The sequence below is a fragment of the Neodiprion lecontei genome, chromosome 2, assembly GCF_021901455.1.
Source record: "Neodiprion lecontei isolate iyNeoLeco1 chromosome 2, iyNeoLeco1.1, whole genome shotgun sequence".
NCBI classification, from domain to species: domain Eukaryota; kingdom Metazoa; phylum Arthropoda; class Insecta; order Hymenoptera; family Diprionidae; genus Neodiprion; species Neodiprion lecontei.
In genome coordinates this window covers 43,231,225-43,254,042 of record NC_060261.1, presented here as the reverse complement: position 1 = coordinate 43,254,042, position 22,818 = coordinate 43,231,225, and the positions used below count along the sequence as shown (strand labels likewise).

Below are 22,818 nucleotides of genomic sequence, written 5' to 3'. Positions count from 1 at the left end.
GTTAAGTATTTGAATTATTGTCATGAAAAATTTAATCCTTCGACGTGTTTATTCGTGCTTTGTAACAGAATCGAAACAATTCATGAAAACTGGGAAAATTGAATTCACAGTTTTTGATATTATCCTTTTCTTTCCGTCTCGCAAAAAAATGTCAAAATTTAAAGCAAATTTGAAGCACCGATAAATAAAAATACACACTCACTGGGTTGATTATAACGAAAAGTGGGAAAACTCGTTGGTAATAAATACGCACTACTTAAATACCGTACTGTTACAGATAGTATTAAGAAATAGAAATTATATAGGAATAAATTTAATCCGGTTAATCTTACGACAATTCTGTTTTTATTTTCACTCATTTATGTGATAATATTTCTGCAGACTATAGGAATTGCAATCGGTAGACGTATTTAACTATACGCGAGGTATCGTTAATATATTGTTCGAGAGCTCGGAAAAGTGAACGATCGTAAGAATTGTGCAGTTGAATAAAATTTATACAGTTTCTCTATTTTACGTTTAAGAAAAACGAATATTCTTCTTTGTATCATTCTAACTAAAACCGGTTTATTAACGAATAACGCAACACGTGCAATCCAAGTCACTTTTAACTATTCAACTAGTTGACATATTGGCCCCAGCTTTAATTCCGGTATAACCACGAATGTTATTGAATTAATTACACCTGAATTCTACGCCGTTCTTATAAATTCATATTCAGCTCTCGATATAATTTCTATACAAATATATTTGTAATAAAGCATAGAGATTGAAGATTAATAATGATATAATATATACGTATGAATGTAGAGGGTAGAAATAGTTTTATAACACAATAGCAACAGTAAAAACAATATTCATAATAGTTATAATAATAATAATATATTAAACAATGTGTGCATATATATATATATATATATATATATATATATATATATATATATATATATATATATATATATATATATATATAACACAGTATCAGTAATGTATATACGATATACAGCTGTTGTAATAATTATGTATTGTTATATTCAAGATACATTATTTTACACACGACACATACACAGTATAATTTACGTTACATTACACGTATAATATGCGATTTCACCAGCAAGTCACAAAACCGAGCTCCGATGCCCGAGGATAAAAAAAAAATCCGTTCTTATCGCACTTCAGATATCGCAGCTAGATCTAATTATTATTGCGTATTGTTTTCGTTATTATTCGTATACCGTCAGACGTTGGAGAAACAATACCTACGATTAATCGCAGTGTTCGGATGATGTTCGAAGAATTCGAAAAAACGACGAGAAATATACAGAGATTAGAAACGAATTTAGAGATCAGAGGTCTCTTCGGCAGGCTCTGAGCATAGATGAGCCCGATGCCCCCAGCCTGATGTCACTAGTCGTGTTAATCAAACATTACTTAATTAAATACGAAGACACCTCTCAGATTTTAGATTCTTCAATCTTGTCACTGGCACACACTCTTTAATTAGTGACCTGGAAATTAAAAGAGAAAAATACCACGTATACACAGCATTACATATATATATACACACACACACACACACACACACACACACACACACACACACACATACATACATACATACATACATACATACATATATATATATATATATATAGTACGATAAGAATAGGCGTCCAGTATTTCAATGATTGACTAAATTAGCCGATATCATGTGGTTTAAGATGCACGCACCATAATACATACGCGTGTGTACGAGGTGACCGAGGATTATCGTCCCATAGACCATCAAAGTCAGGGAAATCTGAAATTCACGAGGGATATATCGATGGCCGATGGGACGATGATCCTCGGTCACCATGTACATGTACTCGATACAATACGACATATAGATATGCGTATAATCCTGTTATTTTTATTCAGGCAAATCGCCGTATTGTGTATATTACGCAAGTTGTACAGTCGATCGTTTTACAATCGGGCGTGTAGCGTAATTTAATCGTGTGATTATAATAATAAAAGATATAGGATAATTTTTTGGGGATTAATAAAAGTAATAACAATATAATTACGAATAATTGAATGACCTGTAAATAATATAATCGGCAATCATGCGTTCGCGTATTACAATATACAAAATACGTAGGAATGATATCTGCGTACGTAGATTTAACGATATTCAGACATCGTATTGTAATTGAAATAATATATAGAAAATGTGAGTGTAATATAGGTGTTAAGCCGGAAATAGAAGACGATAAAGGTGGAGATGAAAAGATCGTAAGATGCAACGCAGAAACAATGTCAAAAACCCTGTGAGCGAAGGCTTTCTTGCGGTTTGTGGATATTATTTTAAATACGCACGAGGCTAAATAATATTACAATATTATACATACATATATACATATATATATATATACATATATATACATACGTCATTCGATTATGCAGATTAAACAATGAAAATTATAAAATAAAAAATGATAATATAAGACAAAAAAAGAAAAAAAAAAAAACACGAGAAAATCGAAATATATACATGATATATCTCTAACACAATTGTCTAAAATTTATGCGGCAATAATTTAATTAACATCAAGCGATTTCCTACATAGACTGTATAGAAAAAGAAGATAAACTTTGTTTCGTGTAAATCAGTTTTATTCCAGACAACATTACAACGGTATTCAGACTAGCTAACAATTTTATCACTTATTATTATGTGTGTTTATTCGTTTTATTTCTTTCCAATCTTTTCTTTTTTTTCTCTTCTTTTTTCCTACGAAGACGTGATCACGTAATATCTTACCACTGAGAAAGAATCTGAACATTACGAATATTCTCATATTCGTTTAGTATTTTAAAAATCGGCAGTGACGTCGGCTGTTCATTACGCGTGGGTTTGAAAAAAAAAAAAAAATCCCCTAATTTCGCGGAAGCAAAACACGTTTGTACAGACGTTTATTTAAAGGCTCTAACTTCATTTTTACGACATCTTTTATAAAAATTTAACTGAAGGTTGAAAATAGTTGCAGCAAGTTGTACATCGGAGGTAGAAGGCATAGATACTGTGAGTGAATGAGTGAAATCGAAGATAAAAGATTCCTGTTGATCGGGTGAAACGGACATGATTTCTAACAGTAGTTTAATATCATTCGCAGGCAAAAGAAGCAAGCCTTAGTTCGTAGAAATAATGATTGATTAACGCTAAGATTAAGAAATAAATTATACAGTAAATATTTGTACGAAGAGCACAAGCCATAAAGAAAACAATCTAGCTAAAGCTTTTAAATTTTCGATCGTGATTGCCGACGTCATCGTCGAAAATCAAAATCAGTCGATTGAAAAAAAAGCAAATTCATATATTTCAAAAATAAAGAATAATAAAAAAAAAAAACCAATCAATTATATTGAATAGAAGAAATCATTTGAATTGTTCGAATCTTTGGTTCAGTCAATCTGTCTGGAAACCAAACACAAAAATGGTACGTACAAGCATTGCAAAACAAATAGCACATATTCGCACTGTTCAACATTGGCGAATTGTTTAAATTCTTCTCATTATTCCTACATTCACATAAGTATACATTTCTTTTTATTTTTTTGTTTTTCTATTTCAATCTAGGCGACAATAGAAAGACAAGCGAGTAACGTACGTTCGCGAAAAGCAAAGTGAAAGAAGTGCCTACGTAGTGATAGAAATATATAAAGAAATTGTATAAGCATACATACATATACATAGGTATAATATTGTATACCCTGAATTATTGCGGTATAGAATTACTACAATTATTTCTTTATTATCGTTATTTTTGTCCATTATTGTAGGGATGAATCCCTCGCCGCGAAAACAAGAACAATTGAATTTTAACCAATTGCAAGACAAAACAACACAACTGGATTTACATCATTCATTTTGCAAAGATTTCAGCATGCACTGTGTTATTTTTATATGAACATATGTTTTGTTGTATACTAAAAGGTACATATTTTATGGTTTTTCTTTTTTTTATAAAATGGAAAATCATATAATATTATCCATTCATTCGGTAAGTAACAAAATGATATATATCAGTATATGGAAATAGTAACTAATGTTGTAATTTAATAATTATGTTTATGCAGCATTTGGTATTAATGATACAAATGATAAATGTATCGCGAAGGATTACATCTCGAGATAGAAATTCTTTGATCGATATCGAACTGTTTCTGTTTCTTTCATTTTTTTTTTTTTTTTTTTTTGTAATACATATCCTTCCGAATTAGCATCCTCTTGTAACTGGCTCTTGTCTATAAAACTAAAATCGAAACAAATCAGTGGATTTTAATATCTGTCTGACATAACACTGTGACTTTTATAATACATATTATATTATTTTACTATGATTACGTATTTTCAAGTTTTCCTATTTACTAAATACTTTGTTTATCTCCTTCTGCAATACTTAATGTATGGCTGATGATTCGATCTCGAAAAACATCGCGGGATAGAAACCGAAATAAGTAAAACTGATTAGCATATTTTATGTCAAATTTTGGCAACATCTTCCCCTCAGTTTTGCTTATATTCACTTCTACTTTTACTTTTCACCAGGTTTTACATACATCGCGTAGTTGATTAAAATTATCTCGTTGAATATCTTGAATTAAATATTTATGTATCCGTTAATTAGCACCATTCGAATATATTAATAGATAGTTAAAAAACAAAAAAACAAAAATGGTTCGACGAAACGTTAATAACATCACTGAACCACAAGATGTTGAAGAATAATCTCGTACTTTTATATTCTATAATTTTATAAAACGTCGCGGGGTAAAACAAGTGAGAGTAATGAATGTACTTTATAAATCTAGGTAACTAGCGATACCAAAAATTGAAGATAAAATCAATCGTTTAAAAATTTCATTCCAATTCACGACTGCAAACAACCTTACTAAAGTTAAAACTTTTTCCGTATTTTCAACTTTCTCTTTCATTTCTTCGTTTAACAACGGCTTTTTTTAGTATAAACATAATAACATGGCTCATAGTGATTCCATATTTATATATATTATATTAGTCGTGCTTTTTCTGTAACTTGTGAAGTAGTGACTACGGTTTAATAATGAAAATCCTGAACCAGCAGTTCATTTTACATATTTAATAATATATACAACTTACGTCTCTTAAATATCGACGTGCAAAATCCGAGCCAACGTAATAATTGGCATTGTAAAATACAATTACGTTCTATTATACTCTTAAAGATCCCTGATTTCATTATTTTCATCACACTTTAAACAACGTAATAACACAGATCCCTCGGTCATTCTACTTCAGAACTTATTCAATTATTTTACGACACTCAGGGTGGCCGCTTGATTGTTTTTTTTTCTCAAAAATTACTTTGTCTCTTTTCCGCAGTGTTGCGCAAAGTGTAGGCATCGTTTTAAAAGTCTCAGTTATTGACTGTCAAGGAGATCACAACGCATCAACTTTCCAAAAAAAAAAAAAAAACAGAGGTGTTAAGTCACGATTTCAATGAAAACAAGAAACGACAAATTAAATTATGTTTGCTGACCACAGCAAAACAAAGTACACGACAATAGTTACAAATCACAGCCAACTTATTTGTATTTTTTTATTTTCGATATGTGAACATGACATAATCCCAAGACTTGAAAACAGTTTCCTGATAAAAGTTCTCGATTCTCCCAGAGAAGCGGCCACCCTGAAATCACTTCATCCTGTGCATACGAATATTCGTTAATTTCAGTCATTAGAAACTTACACGTATGACATTTTTTTCTTCGTAGAAATATCAAGAGTATCACCGATCCGTGGATAAGAAGTAGGCCTCAAGAGATCTGCACTTATCCGTTTGTTACTTACTTTAAGTCTTCCAGAACTTACCACTGCCTCGAATACCTTTTGGTTTTTGTTGTTTCTTTTTAGTATCTGGTGGAACAGGCACGGCTTCTCGGCTCGTTTCGCTTCCTCCCGATCCAGATTCGATCCCGCCACCAGCGACATCTGCCTCCTGGACAACCCCACGTACTGTATGAGCTGTGATTGATTTTTTTACGGCTTGGATCTGCAAGAGGAAGATTTTTGATCAGACTTAAAAGCTGAGAAAGGCGGGACTTGTGAAATGAGTGAATAAACGTGCTAGTGCTGGAATTCCAAATACACGAGCAGGTTTGGCTTAAGGGATTGTGCCAATTGACTTACCTCCTGCTTAAGTTTTTCTTGGTGTTGAGTTGCCTTTTGTTTTTCACTGTTGGCCCTAAGCACCTGCTGCTCAATGCAGTTCAGTACCGTGTCGCAGGCCTCACCCCAGGCAGTCAAGATTTCTGCAACGGCGCCGGTATCACCGGGTCTGACATCCCGACCTAATCCAGCATAGTCAACTTCTAGCTGTGAATTCTTCTGGTCCAATTTACCATGGATAATATCGGCGTAAACAGCCTCGATTATCAGATCCTCCAGGTCTCTGACATTCTTCAAGTCAAGCTCTTCTAGCAGAACGGAGTAAGGTATGCACTTTGATTTCGTGGCTAGCGTGACTATCGTCAAATGCTGGAGCTTCTTTTTCTGAACGGGTGTGAGGTGGAACAGTTTATCTTTGTTCGCCAAGTACTGCTTGTACGTGCCATAGGCGAAGAGGTTCAATGTGTTCCAATACTCGGCGTACGGTCCGTTCTCCAATTCTTTTATGTTCGGCATATCCAGCAGCTCCCCGAAAACATTTACTCCAGGTGCTTCAACGGCCTGCTTTATCAGCTCCACCGCTGCCGCGCCTTTAGCAGTTTTAGCCAGAAGGACAAACTGCTCCAAGGGGTTGTTGGTGGATGTTTTTTCAGTTACACTCGCACCCGTCATCGCTAATCTGAAAAAAAGGAATCTTCGATTGATTTCTGACAATTAATGGTATTGGGTAAATGCGAAAGTCGATTGCGGCATCGTGAAAAATCATTTCGATTCAAGTAAGGAGTCAGTGAGGTCACAATCTCACCAGACTAACTACGCTAACCTCGAATTCGGCTGCCCGAAGAACGCCAAGCCTAACGACGAACACAAATTAACGTACGAAATAATCAATATCACTTATGCAATTCTATGCTAGCCAATTCCCAGGAATATCACCGCTTATCAACTCGTTTCTCGCCTACAAAAACGATTTTATGCGCACGTATTGCTTTACCCCTTTGACGGATTTTCATTTGTCATTTGAAACACAACCACTAAGCCCACAGCCGTTAACTGGCAATAAAGGCGAAAACACTGGGCGAAAACAACTCGTGTCAGTATGTATTCTGTAGTTCCGGCATGGCTAGCTAACATACCGACAGAAATGGTAAGTGCTTCTATGTGCGTAAATTACGAACAAAAACGGAAATAACAGAGATCCTAGGCGTTTGTTCATATGAAAAAATTCGCAAACTCCGATGACTATTTACTTTTCCAATATCCACAAGTCCGTTATTATTACCGATCGCGATTTTTCTGTTGAGTTCTTACCAACGATCGGTAAGACAGGAAATTTCTTAATCCTGGCCGTAAATAGTGTAAATACCTCTGCCGTTCCCGACATACTCTGTTCGGGTTTTCTCCGCGCGTCGTTCTGGCGACTGATTCACGTTATTCAGATTTCACGTGTGCTCCGTACCTCGACCCGAGCGAGTGCGGCCGACTCACAAGTCTACTCCATTATTTATTTGACGAAAAAGTGGGGATTGGGGACCGATTGTCCGCACTGTGGTTTCCCTCTGACAAGTATCACGCTGCATGATTTTATTTTTCACTCATTTTCTATTCTTCACGAGTAATTACCCACGAGCTTGTGTGAAAAATAAATAAATAGCTGAATGAAAATGTTGTGCGAGAGTGACAGCATATTCGTGAAATATTATTAACGTATCAACATCACGGATATAAATCCGAATGTGACAGGAGGTGTCTCTTCGTCTGTTTCAAAATGCCGAAATTAATTGAGTTTGAGGAATGCCTACGGGATACGCCAAAATTTCGGTGAGAACAATCACTTTTTACAGCGAATCGTGGACACCCAACCTTGACAGATTTTACTTTCGTGTACAGATATGCCATATGCGTCGCCTGTAATTCATTCGCAAAACGAAAACGAAAGAGAAAGAAACGTATTATAATCATCATAGTAAACAGTTTAGAAATTCACCCACGGATTTATGCACGTCACATATTTAATATCCTTCTCACACATACGTATGTATATCTATACGTATGCCGTAGGTAAAGCATTACGTATTCACGCACGTAAAAATGTTCGGCTTAACCTCTCTTTGTCGAAAACTAAATTTATATTTGTACATTCGCTCGTTTCTGTCTACGCGTTACCTTAGACAAAATATCCTTTGTCTCTGCGACGTATTTACGCTGTGTTATCGCTTCTGAAATTTATTTCGACACTCAATGTGGAAGAATCGCTCATCCATTGTTAATGAGAATGAATAAAACAAACAAACCCACTACCTTTTACACCTATGTAGAAAACGGCTAATCTGTTGTCGATACAATTTTATCCTCCCCTCCCTCCAAACGAATGTTTGAAAAAATTGTCAGGTTGTTGCTATGTTATTTGTTCCAGATCACGCATCGAGGAAGAAGAAAGCAATGTAGAGCAGCTAGAACAAAAATTAGAAAAGGTACGCAAGTGCGGATTCGATTGTCCATTTTGTCGAATTAAAACTTCCTTTTATCCTTTATTAAGCATTTGAGAATAAAACATCGTATTGAAGTTGGTAATGTTATCATAACGATTCATGCTGACAAAAAACCATTATTTCATGGTTTTGGAATTGTCTGAAATTCAGTAAACGGTAATAAAACAAAACACGCTCGTATTTCGAATTTTTAGTTCCTGAAAAATCATTGTAAAATTAAGAAAATACTGATTTCTTCCCCAATGTTTCGTTACAATAACGTTACTAACTTCAACCTTGTAATAAAACACGTTCTCTCTGTTTTGAATCAAACCTAACTGATGTATTGTAAAAAAGCTCTGAGGTACTATTCAACCCATTTTATGACCTGTGAATATTTATACAGGATATCCTGTTGTTATCTTTAAAAGTTGTTTCTGCATTACATTACTTGTCCAGTTCTGTTAACGTTCAATTGAAAATATACAGCGTTTGAATCATTCAACAATACACTTTCATAAAGTTATAAGCTTTTGCTGAAAATTATTTAATTATATTATCTTATCTTTGCCCAGTAAAACCGGTGAACCCTAGTACATGGTGCATTAAAATTAACTTTGCGGTTTGCATACGTTGTGTAATCGAATGTGGTGGTAGAACATATACTAAAAACAATTTGTCTTGAATGTTTTGACAAATGCACGATTATGCTAATTACAGATGGTTATGATATTGCAGGTGTTAAAAAATTGCAGCATGATGATCGACGCGGGAAAGAATTATGTCGGGCAACAGAGGTTTGTTCAAATTTTCGCGGATTCAAAATTATATTTTAATGCTATTTGAAATATTCTCTTTAAACAAATAAAAAAAAAAAAATACCTTCATCTATCTTTATACCGTAAGATTAGTCATTTCTTAGACTAAATCACATCAGGAAGACCAGAGGATAATTTACATGCTTCTGTTACCATTTCATGAGTCATACTACGAAAGTTTGTACAGTATATAATTGACCTTCAACAATAGTGTACAGATTTCTTCTATTTGATTATCACCTGATTCTCACTTGAACTGCGGGTGGTTAGAAAAGTTGATGAGTCAAAGTACAGCCTTGGAATAAATTCTTCAGTCGACGCGCAGTGCTTCTGAAACATTAAAATCCAGTTAAATTTTAGAGAGTGATTGTTTAGCCATAATGATACCTGAAAACTCTGTTAATTCAAAACTTTAATTTAAAAAAATGTTTATGGTTTCACTCATACCATTTTCTTACTTATCAAGACTTACAGTGAAATAATTATGGTTACATTACTTGGTTCAATAATATAACAAAGTTTAAAGAAGTTTGAACCAATCATTTTATACTCTAAAACCTCCGGGGCTTTGTGATTTTTCCAGAATATGATAAACTAATTCCCTTTTCATTAGATCTTCAATCGGAGGAAAGAAAAAATTAATTGATACCCAACTTGAACTTTTTTCCTGTGAATTCTTCAGTCCATTCAACAATGGTATTATTACATTAATGAACTTTCCTCTTTCAGCTTGTTTGCAAATAGTTTGTGGGAGTTGTCAACGTACTTCGGCAATGATCCAGAAGTTATGGCGTTCTTGAACAAACTTATCCATGCCCTACAAGAAATGAATAAATTTCATACCATCTTACTTGACCAAGCGTCGAGAACTGTCGTCAAAGATCTGAATTCTTTTATAAAAAGGTATCCTACTTGAAAATTTTGTCAGATTCACGAACGATCGGCATGTAATGAGATATTTATTTTCCTCTTTACTAATAAAATTTATCATGCAGTCAATAAAAATTAAAATTTCTTGCTAGCAAATTCATCTTACATGGTTATCTATTTACGTGACTGTATAATTCAATTTTACACCACGTGTTTACACATTGGACAAGGAACACGTTACGCACGACAATCGATCAATGCATGCAACATGTCAACTGTTGCGTTATAAGTACATGATTTTCTTCTTCTCTTGACTACGTTTATCTATCCTTGCTCACATACATGTGCTATTAAATTGGTAATGACATCAGCACCTAAAAGAAATAAGTACTTTGAATTTGGTGTATGCCTTATAAATAAACATCTAGTTATCTACGGTATCGGAATTAAAAGCTCTAATCATAGGCTGATAATTGATAAGGATAAGTGAATTGTTACGAGTGCTATGGCTGAAGGCTCGATTTTTGTTTGTTTAGAGTGGATTTAATATATTTACAATGCGTTACTAAGTTCAGAGTATCAGATAAATTAGTCGGATGCTCTTGACACGCCTAAATCTAAACTAATATCAGTAAAATTATTTGAATAAATCAATCTTAACTGAACCTGGCATGAAAAAAAAATTCAAACTAAGAGAACAAATAAATCTTTTTTTGTCAATTTTCGCAGTGATGTAAAAGAAGTGAAAGACTCTCGTCACCACTTTGAAAAAATCTCGTCAGACCTCGACATTGCTTTGAACAAGAATTCGCAAGTACCGAAAAACCGTCCTGTTGAATGCGAAGAGACTTCCAATTTACTCTCTGCGACACGATCATGTTTCCGACATACTGCTTTGGATTACGTCCACGTTCTGACTATGCTTCAGGCCCGCAAAAGGCACGAGATACTGGGTACTCTTTTGAGCTACATGCACGCATGTTTCACATATTATCACCAAGGAAGTGACTTGGCCCAAGATCTAGATCCTTTCCTCAAGGGATTAGGCGATGGCATACTGAAAATGAGAGGCGACACGGCGAAGCTTGAAAAAGAGATGGAAAACCGACATACATACGTTACAAATCGTGATTTGGTCCCGTCGCCAACACCCGGTAGCCCGAAAATGGAAGGATACTTGTTCAAAAGAACCAGCAACGCCTTTAAAACTTGGAATCGACGATGGTTTTGCCTCAAAGATCATCAGCTGGTTTACAGAAAGCGTACTGGCGAAGATGACTACACAATAATGGAAGAAGACTTGAGACTTTGTTCTGTAAAACCAGTTGTCGATAGCGATAGGAGGAATTGCTTCGAAGTTCTGAGCCCAACAAAGTAAGTAGCCATTTTTATTATACGTGAAGCAAGAAGGTTTGCGTTTTTCATATCCCCATTGTCCAACACGAACAAACAATGACGTCATGCTCTGTGTCTTAGGAGCCACATATTGCAAGCAGACAGCGAAGAAATGTACCTGGCTTGGGTGGCTGCCATGCAGCAAGGTATAGGTGCTGCGATACAACGTGGCACAGTCAATGGTCCGAACCAAAATACTCTCACACCTCATACTCGAACCTCCAAAGGTCCGACAAGGCCACCACCGAAACCCAAATCAAGGTAAACAGCTGTGCTTAAGACGGTTGTAGAAAACAATTCCATTGGTTTCAGTGCCGAATTTTTATTCTTGAACTAACATGTAACGAAGTATGTATATTTGTATTTCAGAGTGTGGGAGCAGCTACTGAAAATTCCTGGTAACGACAGTTGCTGCGATTGCGGTGGAATAAATCCGAGGTGGGCGAGCATCAACCTAGGGATAACGCTCTGCATCGGTAAGTCAGAATTATCAAACTTATCAAGTCCTAGGTAATGAACTTTCTATCCTAAAGTCAAACTTACGATTGCTTATGGATTTTTAGAATGCTCGGGCGTGCACAGAAGCCTCGGGGTGCATCATAGCAAAGTTAGGTCATTGACATTAGATGATTGGGAACCGGAAATATTGAAAGTTATGGCAGAGTTGGGTAATACAGTTGTAAACAATATTTACGAGGCTCTACCAATACCAGCTGACATCGTAAAGGCAGAGCCAAAATGTAGCGGGTAAGTCAAGCAAAAAACGCAAATTGTATAATAAATGATTTTGATATTAAACATTCACGTGATTTCTTAATATCTCATTAACATATTCCAGGGCTGTTCGAGAGGCCTGGATCAAGGCAAAGTACATAGAACGGAGATTCGTCAAGCCATTGGCCTACTTAAAGTCACAAGAGTATCGTACTAGCCGTGAAATGATGCCGTTCCAGAAGTGGAGTGTCAGAAAATTGCGGCGTAGGCCACGAAGCCGTGATAAAACTGATGGCCAACGACATGCCAAAGAGACGACGCTCTTGTCAGTGGAAGAAAAGCACCATTCGACGAGCTCAGAGGATGGTGAGGTAACTTCGATAGAGAGCGTAAACTATGTGGGAAGATGCCGTAAAGTAGCTGATCGAAATTCTTTAAGTTCCGAAGACAGTCCCAATTTAGACTGTAGAAATCAGTCGACGTTGTATGGAAAAATATTACCGAAATCCAAAATCGATTTGGAGCCTAAAGAAGTTGAGGAGCGGAGCGATGAAAACGATTTTAAAATAAGTGGAGGAGAAGAGACAGAGTCGAATAGTCTTAGCATTTCTGGCGCTGACTGTAACCTGAAGAGTACCTTATCTGACAAAAGTTCAAATTCGTCAACTTCGGATATGGTGAATGAGATTCGCGAAGGCAAAGAAGAAGCTAGTGACGTGTTAATGTTTGGATGTGATTTACCCAAGCCCACAATCGAGGGTTGCTTAGAGCTAAGCTCTGACCAGGACTCGACCGCAGGCGAGGACGAAGAATTTGCGGACGAAGAAGACATTGAGAATCTTCATCCAGAAATGCTGCTGTACAAAGCGGCTACTGCTCATAATCTTCCTGTAATGAGCGCTGCTTTGGCATCTGGTGCGGATAAATTGTGGACTAACGTTAATGACAAGGGACGTAGCGCCCTACATCAAGCAATTATTAGTGTAAGTCTATTTGCCAAGGCAAAAACAGCTTCAGTGATAAAACATGTAAAGTCAATATTTCGCAAAATTACTAGCTATTAGTGAACACAAATTGCAAACTTGAATGGTTACTTCCTGAATATTAAAACCAATTTTATTACAGGGCTCTGTCATGTCTTGTGAATATTTATTACTTAACGGCGTTAGAATCAACTGTCAAGATGCAGAGGGAAAGACGCCGTTACATTTAGCTACTGAGCTAGGTAAGTAACATTGAAATAATAAGATTTCAATCTTCTTTGACCATATTTTTATACTGCGATAATTATTCTTTTAACTATCCTCAGGTCACACGGCGCAAGTTTGCCTGCTATTAAAACATCGGGCGAATCAACACATCCAAGACGGAAGTGGCGTGGAGCCACTCTCGATTGCTGTAAAAGAAGCTAATGCCGACATCGTCACGTTGTAAGTGCGGGAGATATTTCAGCTGCATTTACCAAAGCCCAATGACAACTCACGGAGACCTTGTCAGATTTCGAAGAGCTTCTTGTTCTTCGAAAAACGAAAAGTACTTGTAAATAGTGTTCAAATTGAATGCATGTATTTCTGCAGATTACGGCTGGGGCGGTTAAACGAGGAGATGAAGGATTCGGACACGGGAGTGACGGGCGACGAAACGTTCAACGACGTTGTACGAGATTTCAGCCAGCTCGCTTGCTCTCATCCAGAACGACTTCAACGCCGTAACGATAATAGCAACTGGTCAAGCGCTTTGGATTGACCGTCAGACGAGTACAAAAATAGCCCCGTATGTGTTTACCTTAATTTCTGAGAGCAGGTTGACAATATATCCTCTGCTTCGATCACCATGTTCCCGACCTTACGGATTCGGCATATAATTGCCATTGTGCCGCGGGAAGCGCGAAGGTATAAAGATCAGCTTTACGCAACGATGCAGGTGGCGAAGGCACGGTTTTCTCCGTATTTGAAGGAGAAATCTTCCACGAAAGAAAAGTGCATTACTATTCGTCGCCCTGCCTGCTTGCGCTGTGTACATCTGCCATACATCTAGAAACCAAGGTTTGCATCTAATCTGCAGAGCGGTTGTACAGTAGGGACATATTAACTCTTACACCAGCGAGCATGACATTAGCAACTTAATTAATTTGATCACTTTGTAATATTAGACGTTATTACCTTTAAAGCTGTAGTGAAACGCATGCATACACGTACGAGAATACATAATCGTTGAAAAGGTAATTTCACAGATCATCCGAATCACTCTTCGTGTACAGGTATTGGTATAATTTTTAGTTCATTAGGATATCTTTTGTAACAAGTCACACTTGTGGTGCCAGCTGCGTATTGTAAAAATACGCTATTTCTAGGTACTTTATTAAAGCTGTAATAAATAATGGAGAGAATTGGGGATCTCGAAACCGGCAGTGCGAAATCTATATAGACCAAGAAACAAAATAACATATTAATAAAAGGAAATTAAATTACGTGAATCAAACTAAAGACGGATTGTCGGAGTATTATTTGAATCATGATACATAAAGAAACGTGGAAAGACGTATGAAATTTGAAATTAAAAAAGAAAGACGAAATTAGGTAAAAATTCGAAGCGTAAATATAAATTTTTCTACAAATTTTTACGAGATTTACGTTCGTTTAATATGTATAATCAAATCTGCTTGCAGAAAAATCTTGTTGCCAAATTTTTACTATAGATATATACGTAATATTTATAAACAATATAATATACCTGTATATGTATATATATGTCTAATACATATATATTTGTAAACAAAATACAGATCTGAAAATTTTGCTAGTTCATTACAGTGTACATAATATGCCGGGTCGTATTCGTGAGAGAATTATCCGTGTACCATAATAGATTCCATAGAACACAGATAAATATACGCAAACGGCCTACTGTCGAACATCGAAGTCCACGCAATCATCATAGTGACGTATGTATGTCATAAATTGGCGCGACAGGAACCAGCGTTATTCTCCGCGAATATGATCGACTCATGACCGTATACTTTGTTGTTAATGGGTACTGAATTGTTTTGTGATTAAAATTAGAATTTAAGGATTATTAACTTTTGCCTATCGAGCCGTGAAACGATCGTGTACAGTATTCTAAGACGACATGCTACTGTTGATGTACAGAAAATTACGTCAAAAAAAAAGTAAAAGAAAAGACTTGCTAAACCTGTTATCAAAGTTTTATAAAACTTACTTTGTCAGTCAAGTTGTTGTTATTATTATTATTATTATATATCGATGGCTTTATTTGTCATAGCGGTGGCATCAGGGTGTACCTATATTCGTAGATTTACTTAGAAGAGAGAAAAAGGAAACACTTCCAAAAGTTAGGCTTATATCCAGCTGTAGCAAAAAAAACGTAGGAAGAAATATTAATTAAGTTTCGATGTTATAACCATAGGGTGTATACATATCTATGAAATTTTCGCACTCTGCATATATTTTTATACGCTAGGCAAATTTTTTTCTTGTTACACAAATATTCATTGTGATCAGTCAAATATTTGTTATGAAACTAGCTGTCCAGTGTTTTAGAGCTTTGTCTTTTTCTTTTCTCGTCGTTCTTCGACACAGCTCCACAGCTTCGTGTCAATATATTTTGAAAGAATATTATTCACAAATTCGAGGTTGTAAAATTCGAATGATGTTATTTCCCTTTTACTTTACTGTAATAGTTTGCCAACTGCAACATCACACCTTTCGAACATCCTAATCTGCAACGGATATTTTTTACAAACCTATAAATATTATTTTGATATCGATTTTACATTTGCTTATGATTATGATTTTTTTCTTCTTTCATTGCGTCTTCCTCCGTAATCATACTCTGGTTAATTCTATCGATTAAACATTTTACCATTTGGCCTCTGCACGTGACGATCAGTTAAATAATTAGTACGTAACCGTATATATCTATAGATATTTGAGAAAAGTTTTTTCGAGGAAATATAACAGAAAAAAAATTATACACATTCCGTATTAGATATATATGTGCACATACATACCTATATATATATATATATATTATACATATACTGGTGCTTCAACTTGTTATGAGGCAGATCGATGTTGTTATATTATATACACTATAATTTATAGCACGTCAAATTTTACATTTCGGAAATCACCTGTGCATGCACAGAATATATCTGTGTATCAGCACTCAAACATACATACATAAATCCATGCAAACAGAAAAGAAATTGTTTATTTAAAATGTATATAAACAATGTTCTATAGTGCACGATATTTACGCCATATAAGATTGATTAAAACAAAAAATAAACGTGTATACGTTAATTTTACAATATGAATTAAAACAACGATGGATCTTTGCCGCCCATAAACCATATTTCCATATCGTGCAAATATACATCCGGCATCATGCGAATCGAGGCAGTGTAATTGCTCCAGTTTCGATCGTGTATAATTATTATTAAACTGATATATCGAAAGAAATAATTGAAATATGTCGCCAAAGCTTTGATCTCTCGTACGGATTTTATTATTTATGAGATAAATCTATATAGAGTGTCCAAAGTGCATAGTTGTGCACGCACTTCGCACGCGTTAATTAACGCAATACAACATTTATGCGTACGTCGCATAATTCGTTGCACGCAATTTATAATATTCCTATTTATCGATTGCATCCGGTCTTGCGGATTGCGTCTATGGCTCGAATAACGTGGGCCCAAGACTTGCCGCGGAAGATGAATGGGTCAATATCCTATCAGCCGTGTCATTCATGCGTCAAAGAATCAATGCATGTGTGCACGTGCATCTACGCTTTATACTTTTAATCACAAATCACATGTGCCGGACGCCTTTTTATTTATTCACTTATTAACACTATTCACTTCTCGCGCGAACGATAAGCCAAATACTTCTGCAGTGCTGAGAATAATTGCAAATATATATGGCGACATGGTCTGGAATTAAAAAAATTTGGAAATTCGTTTATCGTCAATTCGAATTTTAAAAAAGCGGATAATCAGAGGGAATCAAAATTGCCAATCACGCGGCAAAAAAAATAAGACTAGGACGAAAAATGCTAACGAAATTTTGCCAAGCTTATGCTGTTCTCTTGAAAATTGTTCTTGCTTCTTTGCCCGAGATATTATTCGGGGTTATTGATTCAGCCCTTGCCTGACACTTTCTCTTTTTCTTTCTTTTCTATAGCTAAGTTATGACGAGACTATAAACTATCGAGAAGTCGGTATTATCAGCATATTATACATATCGATTCCCAGGCGTATCTAGAGCATTGTAAAAGATTGACGTCATTCCCGATTGCTCATTGATTGCTTATTGAGCTTGGAACGAGATCACACAGATTGAATGATCGAAATTATAATTATCGTATAATAATAAAACGTGTTATTGCACATACCACCGATACTCGAGCCACATCATCGCGAAAATAACTCACAGATTCAAATCCTCCCCCCCTTTCATCCCATTTCTCTACTATTGTAAGACAAATTTTTCTAGTCCAGCATAATTCCGATCGAACTTAAGGTCGGTAATTTTATGATTTAATTTGTGCAATTAAATCTCGAATTCTGTAACTTTACGGAATGTGAGTAGAATCGTGACGTGTGAGAATACGCATGTTGATCAGAGATCGTTATAATCTTATCTGGTAAATTTTTTTCATTCTGTGCCTACAAAAAAACGGATCGGAACGGATAGAACGTACGTAAAATCGGAAATTCCGATCCTAACGTCACGTCATTTACAAAAAGCGCTAACAAGGCAGTTTATGAAATTATCGCACCACTTTGTACGTAACTACAACCCGTAGGATCTTGAATCGTGGATGTAATCGCATTCAGCGGCCATTACGGACCTGTCACTAATTGTCAGTTATCCTCGCTTCATTGGTTCAGCCTTTTTATGAATCGCGGGCTTCTAGCTACGCGTTGCCGTTTAATTGGCAGAATAACATTGTCTTTGATAACGAATCGCCACTTTCGATTGGTCGCATTGTACAAATTTATTATTCTCCCGGCCATAATGAAGATTTCTGTGCAACAATGTGCTTGCGCACGGTATGTGCAGATATCATTTTAATAACAGCAGCGTTATTACGATGTATCGATATTGCATGGCTAAACACAGCGGGCGCGATAATTCTTCCCCAGTGTAACATGTTATATGCACATGTAACGTACGAACTCGCGTACACATGATTATAATATCATACCCTGTTATATCGTGTTTTTCAACATTTATATCATTGCAATGCGTATAACAATTTATTTTACGGCAATACAGTCGTTTACATTTACGCACGCAAACAAAATATATCGCTTAATTAATAGACAGCCAATATTTATTTCGTAAAAGTATAATTCCAACGTACTTAATTCCGCATCGCGCTTACGGCTAAAGTCATTATCGTACGATAAGGTGTAACGAACGCAACGAATTATAGCGGATACGCTCGTTCGTTGTTTATCCCATGATCGGATGGTTTTCACAATTATGATACCGCGCCCGACGCGAACCGTGTTGTATAGCCAAGAACTTGGAGCGGCGGCAAGCAGTCTACAGCTACGCCTATTATAGGCGTTCCTATCTGTAATCAGAGCGGAAGAACGCAACTCTGGCTGTAGGGACTAAGTATCTTATACTACGTACCATTGCGGACAAGGCCGAAATAATACGACCGATTCAAAACAATTTGATAATATTCTACGACTACGCAGATGCGTTTGGTACGTGGTGTAATCTTAATTACCCGCGTATTGTAACAATTTTTATGAAAAAATTCCTGCTAGCAGCAAACGACGAGAAGAAAAATGTAAAAAAATTGATCGGTGCAGTTTCAACGGCAATTGGTAATATTAATAAAAAATAAATGAATATTGATTCTCGATGTGAAGAACGGTTTAAAATTTGGCAATATGGCGTCGTAACGAATGATCAGCTGATCGTGACGAGTGAATTTCGCAAACATCAAAGTGCAGTAAAGTCTCCCGCAGTCCGCTGACATTTCATTTCGTCCCCACGAGTGAATACGGAATAAAAAAACAGTCCGAACCCCGAATCTTAAAATTAAATACAACTCTTGAAGTCTGAATCAGCCTCGCAGTTTCCGCTACCGGTCGGTATTCCAGCTCCCTGTAAAACTCGGTACGGAGCATAGACCATGCAAACACGAGAGAAATGGGAATGGGATAAAAAAAAACAAAAAATGAAAACAAGCGTTCAAGTGCCCGGTTATGTAACGCGAGCTTCGAGTTGTCCGCTGCGCGTCTTGTCGGAGATTTGTGTATTGTATCCATGGGTGGCAGCGATGGAGGGAGGATCGGGAGAAAGAAAGACCGCACACGCTGATGGTTGATATATCCATGGGATATATATCACGTACCCTCCGTATCGGCCCCGGCGCGGCTTCGAACGTGCGTAATGCTGATTGAATTATTGGTTTGGTGATACCGATAGTAAAGGTTGTATCACGCGACCCGTACGAAAATACGAAGCGGGGGGAGGAAGGTGGGAAGCAATTTCCCATACACGCGTAACGTTGACGTCCACTCGCCGCTTCTACAGGAATTTATCATACAAATTCACGCGTGTCTATACATTACATCTCCATGACCCACGCGGTAACGCAATACATGCACGAGTGCTGCGCAACGCGTTTATACGCTGTATGAGAAATGTGGTGAAGGGCTTACATTTATGCGCATGCACATGTATGTGCGTTTATTGTACGTATGGTACAACGCGTATATGTACGACTAATGGTCGCGGTCGATTGTGAATGAATCTCGTTCGTATATTGCCTGTAACGACAAGACGTTGCACGCTTTACTCAAATATCCGTCATACGTAACGTGCGCGTGAGCACAACCAGCATTGCTCGACTGACACTTCTCGTTGTCGAATCTCCTTCGGACAATTATCATACAATGTAGAATCGTCGTGCGGAAAGGGTGCCTCGTCAGCCTTTGTGTCTTATTTACTACATTGTATGGCGAATCATGGTCACAGTCGTATTTCATGGGATGATGAGAAACCGCTGTATACCAAGGATATCGCGACTTTGAATCATAACGTCAAAGCGATCAACTTTTCGAAAAGTTTTGATGACGAAAATTTTTTTTATATCTATAACACGAGCGATGACGAACCGTGCGACCGATATTATATTTTGAAGCGTAGTTACCGCGGCTCACGATGACGAATCAATTGTTATAAACGCTCTGTGATTGTGACTGAGTAATGCAATCGGTAATTGATTGCACGAACCGAGCTAATTCCCGTCGTATGTCGATAGGATAAATTTTACTCTACGGTGCGGTGCGGTGCGGTGGAATTTTTTTCCAACCCCCACCGTAGTGAGATCCACGTTTTTTCACGAGTTCTACACGCGTACGCGCATCATGTTTCGATTGTACAATTTGTACACACGCACAGCTGACGAATGTCTTGTACACTCTTATTAATTGGTATATTGTCAGAAGCGTTCGACGAATATTTTACCTTATATCTTTAATAAAAGTATCACCTTCGCGAAATACACTCGAAAACGACCAGCGTTCTTTGAACGCACGTGAGTTTTGAGGCAGAGACCAAATTATTCGGATCTGATCGGAAACTGTAAATTAAACGCCGATCACAACACGTCGAAATGAATATAGCCACAACAGCTGTAGCCGACTTACTATTCGTTGTATATCACGTAGGCACGATGTAAAAATACGCTTAAGCCAAAGTGCCAAGTGCGTAGAGGACCACAACGTTATGGATATATGCGGTGATGCCCCGAGCAGCTCTGTACAATAATTGATGATACGCAATTTACCGAATGTTTTTCTGAATCTGATTTCTATTTCTTGAAACACTTTTGTGCCGATAATCTGGTTGTCCGCAAAAAAATTAGGAAAATTCGCAGCGTTTTAATAAGAGAATTGAATTTTTAATTCATTAAAGTAATTGCGTTTCGCAAAATTTTGTTAAATTTGCCCGCTGCAATTTTCACCGAGTCCCAAACGCTAGGAAATCAAAGCAAGTCGACGATTACTGTCGTACTCGATTCCAACATCTTTGTTGTTCGAAAAGTATATAACGTCGTATAAACGTAGCCGGAAAAAAACGTTACACGTTTCTAAAAAGTCACAAGCACAGAAATTTGGTAAACAGAAAATTAATCACTCCTCGGTATTTTTCGCAGAGGTCTCAATATTCTTTGGCGCCAATTATTTATCGAAGATAAAGTCTCGACTGGATCCGAAGAAAAATAATAAAAATTATTTATAGTTTCCTAAATCTTGTGCAACGCCTGCGAGTTGTGACAATTCCCTGAAAATCATATTCAACCCGCAGCTGAACGTCTCCCAATCTATTTCCGAGAAAAGGAAACGTTCAAGAGAGTCGGGCAAATCGCACGGGATTCGCGGAATAATTCGCTTAAGTATATTACAATATCGAAATAATTAGAATGGGAAACATCCGGCTGCGGCATAATTACTAGCTGATTGCTTCACTTCCCGTCAACCCCGAGAAAAATAATCCTTCTTTTACATACTCGGCTGCCGCTGCCTAACGGAGCTGCGTTTCTTCGTTCGAGAAAATATTCCGCGTTACATGCATCGAAACAATATTTCGACTGGTAATTATAACATTATATTGCTATAGTATTATACGTAAAACAATTATCCTTTTCTTTTCTTTCGTTCTTACCGATCACTTCTGTATACAGATTATTTATCATACTCACACTGTTAATTAAAATGATTTCCGACGCGAATTCAATGCAGTATTGTGCGAAAAAGTGTGATCGAAATGAATATCGGAACTTGCGAAACATTGTTATTAATGCGTAATGCCTGGATGTTTTTCAATATGAATTCTCTCCACCACTCAGAACTAATTCAATCCAGTCATTCCGCGTTCACAACTCGTCAACCGAATGAATGTTGATTGAACCCTATTAATAGCTGAGCCCTGATCGTCGAGTTTAAAAATGTGCCGAAGCCTATAATCTAATGTATATTGAATTCAAGAATCGCAGTTTTATCCGTTTTTCATCCGTGCAAACGTTGAAGATTAAATCTGCGAAAGAGACAAACATAATATTGTTTCAAATTGTAATTACAACACGTAACTGCAAGTTGAAATTCTTGGCCATCCCTTCGACCGTCTTTCGGACCAGTGAGCCTTGACATGCCTGGCAAGTAATTTCACGAGCGATTAATTTCGCTTCAACGCGACTTTAATTCTTCGGCCAACCGATCGGTACGTAACAATAATGCACGTTGCGCGTGTGAAATTACCGTGCAACAAATTAACTACGCCGCTTCTGACTCGTATATCCG

At 36.7% G+C, this 22,818-nt stretch overlaps 2 protein-coding genes across 11 annotated transcripts; one reads left to right on the top strand and one right to left on the bottom strand.

Moving 5' to 3' along the window:
• Window positions 1-967: 967 nt before the first annotated feature.
• LOC107220779 (COP9 signalosome complex subunit 7b) lies at window positions 968-8,631 on the bottom strand. Of its 9 annotated transcripts, none has more exons than XM_046730185.1 (4): window positions 7,188-7,342; window positions 6,215-6,872; window positions 5,897-6,077; window positions 968-1,508 (listed from the first exon to the last, which is right to left on the bottom strand). In XM_046730185.1, exons 1-4 carry the CDS (start codon window positions 7,325-7,327, stop codon window positions 1,501-1,503), a joined length of 987 nt encoding a protein of 328 aa, XP_046586141.1. In that variant the 5' UTR covers window positions 7,328-7,342; the 3' UTR covers window positions 968-1,500. The 9 variants fall into 9 exon arrangements, with proteins under 9 accessions (XP_046586141.1, XP_046586143.1, XP_046586140.1 ...); XM_046730187.1 differs by having other exon boundaries at window positions 5,912-6,077; XM_046730184.1 differs by lacking the exon at window positions 968-1,508 and adding an exon at window positions 2,641-4,298.
• LOC107220778 (arf-GAP with coiled-coil, ANK repeat and PH domain-containing protein 2) lies at window positions 7,631-16,967 on the top strand. 2 transcript variants are annotated; one of them, XM_015659502.2, is made up of 12 exons: window positions 7,631-8,014; window positions 8,610-8,667; window positions 9,403-9,461; window positions 10,212-10,385; window positions 11,082-11,726; window positions 11,829-12,008; window positions 12,117-12,223; window positions 12,311-12,494; window positions 12,586-13,444; window positions 13,587-13,686; window positions 13,771-13,891; window positions 14,039-16,967. In XM_015659502.2, exons 1-12 carry the CDS (start codon window positions 7,962-7,964, stop codon window positions 14,205-14,207), a joined length of 2,709 nt encoding a protein of 902 aa, XP_015514988.1. In that variant the 5' UTR covers window positions 7,631-7,961; the 3' UTR covers window positions 14,208-16,967. The 2 variants fall into 2 exon arrangements, with proteins under 2 accessions (XP_015514988.1, XP_046586138.1); XM_046730182.1 differs by lacking the exon at window positions 7,631-8,014 and adding an exon at window positions 8,207-8,227.
• The last annotated feature ends 5,851 nt before the right edge of the window (window positions 16,968-22,818 follow it).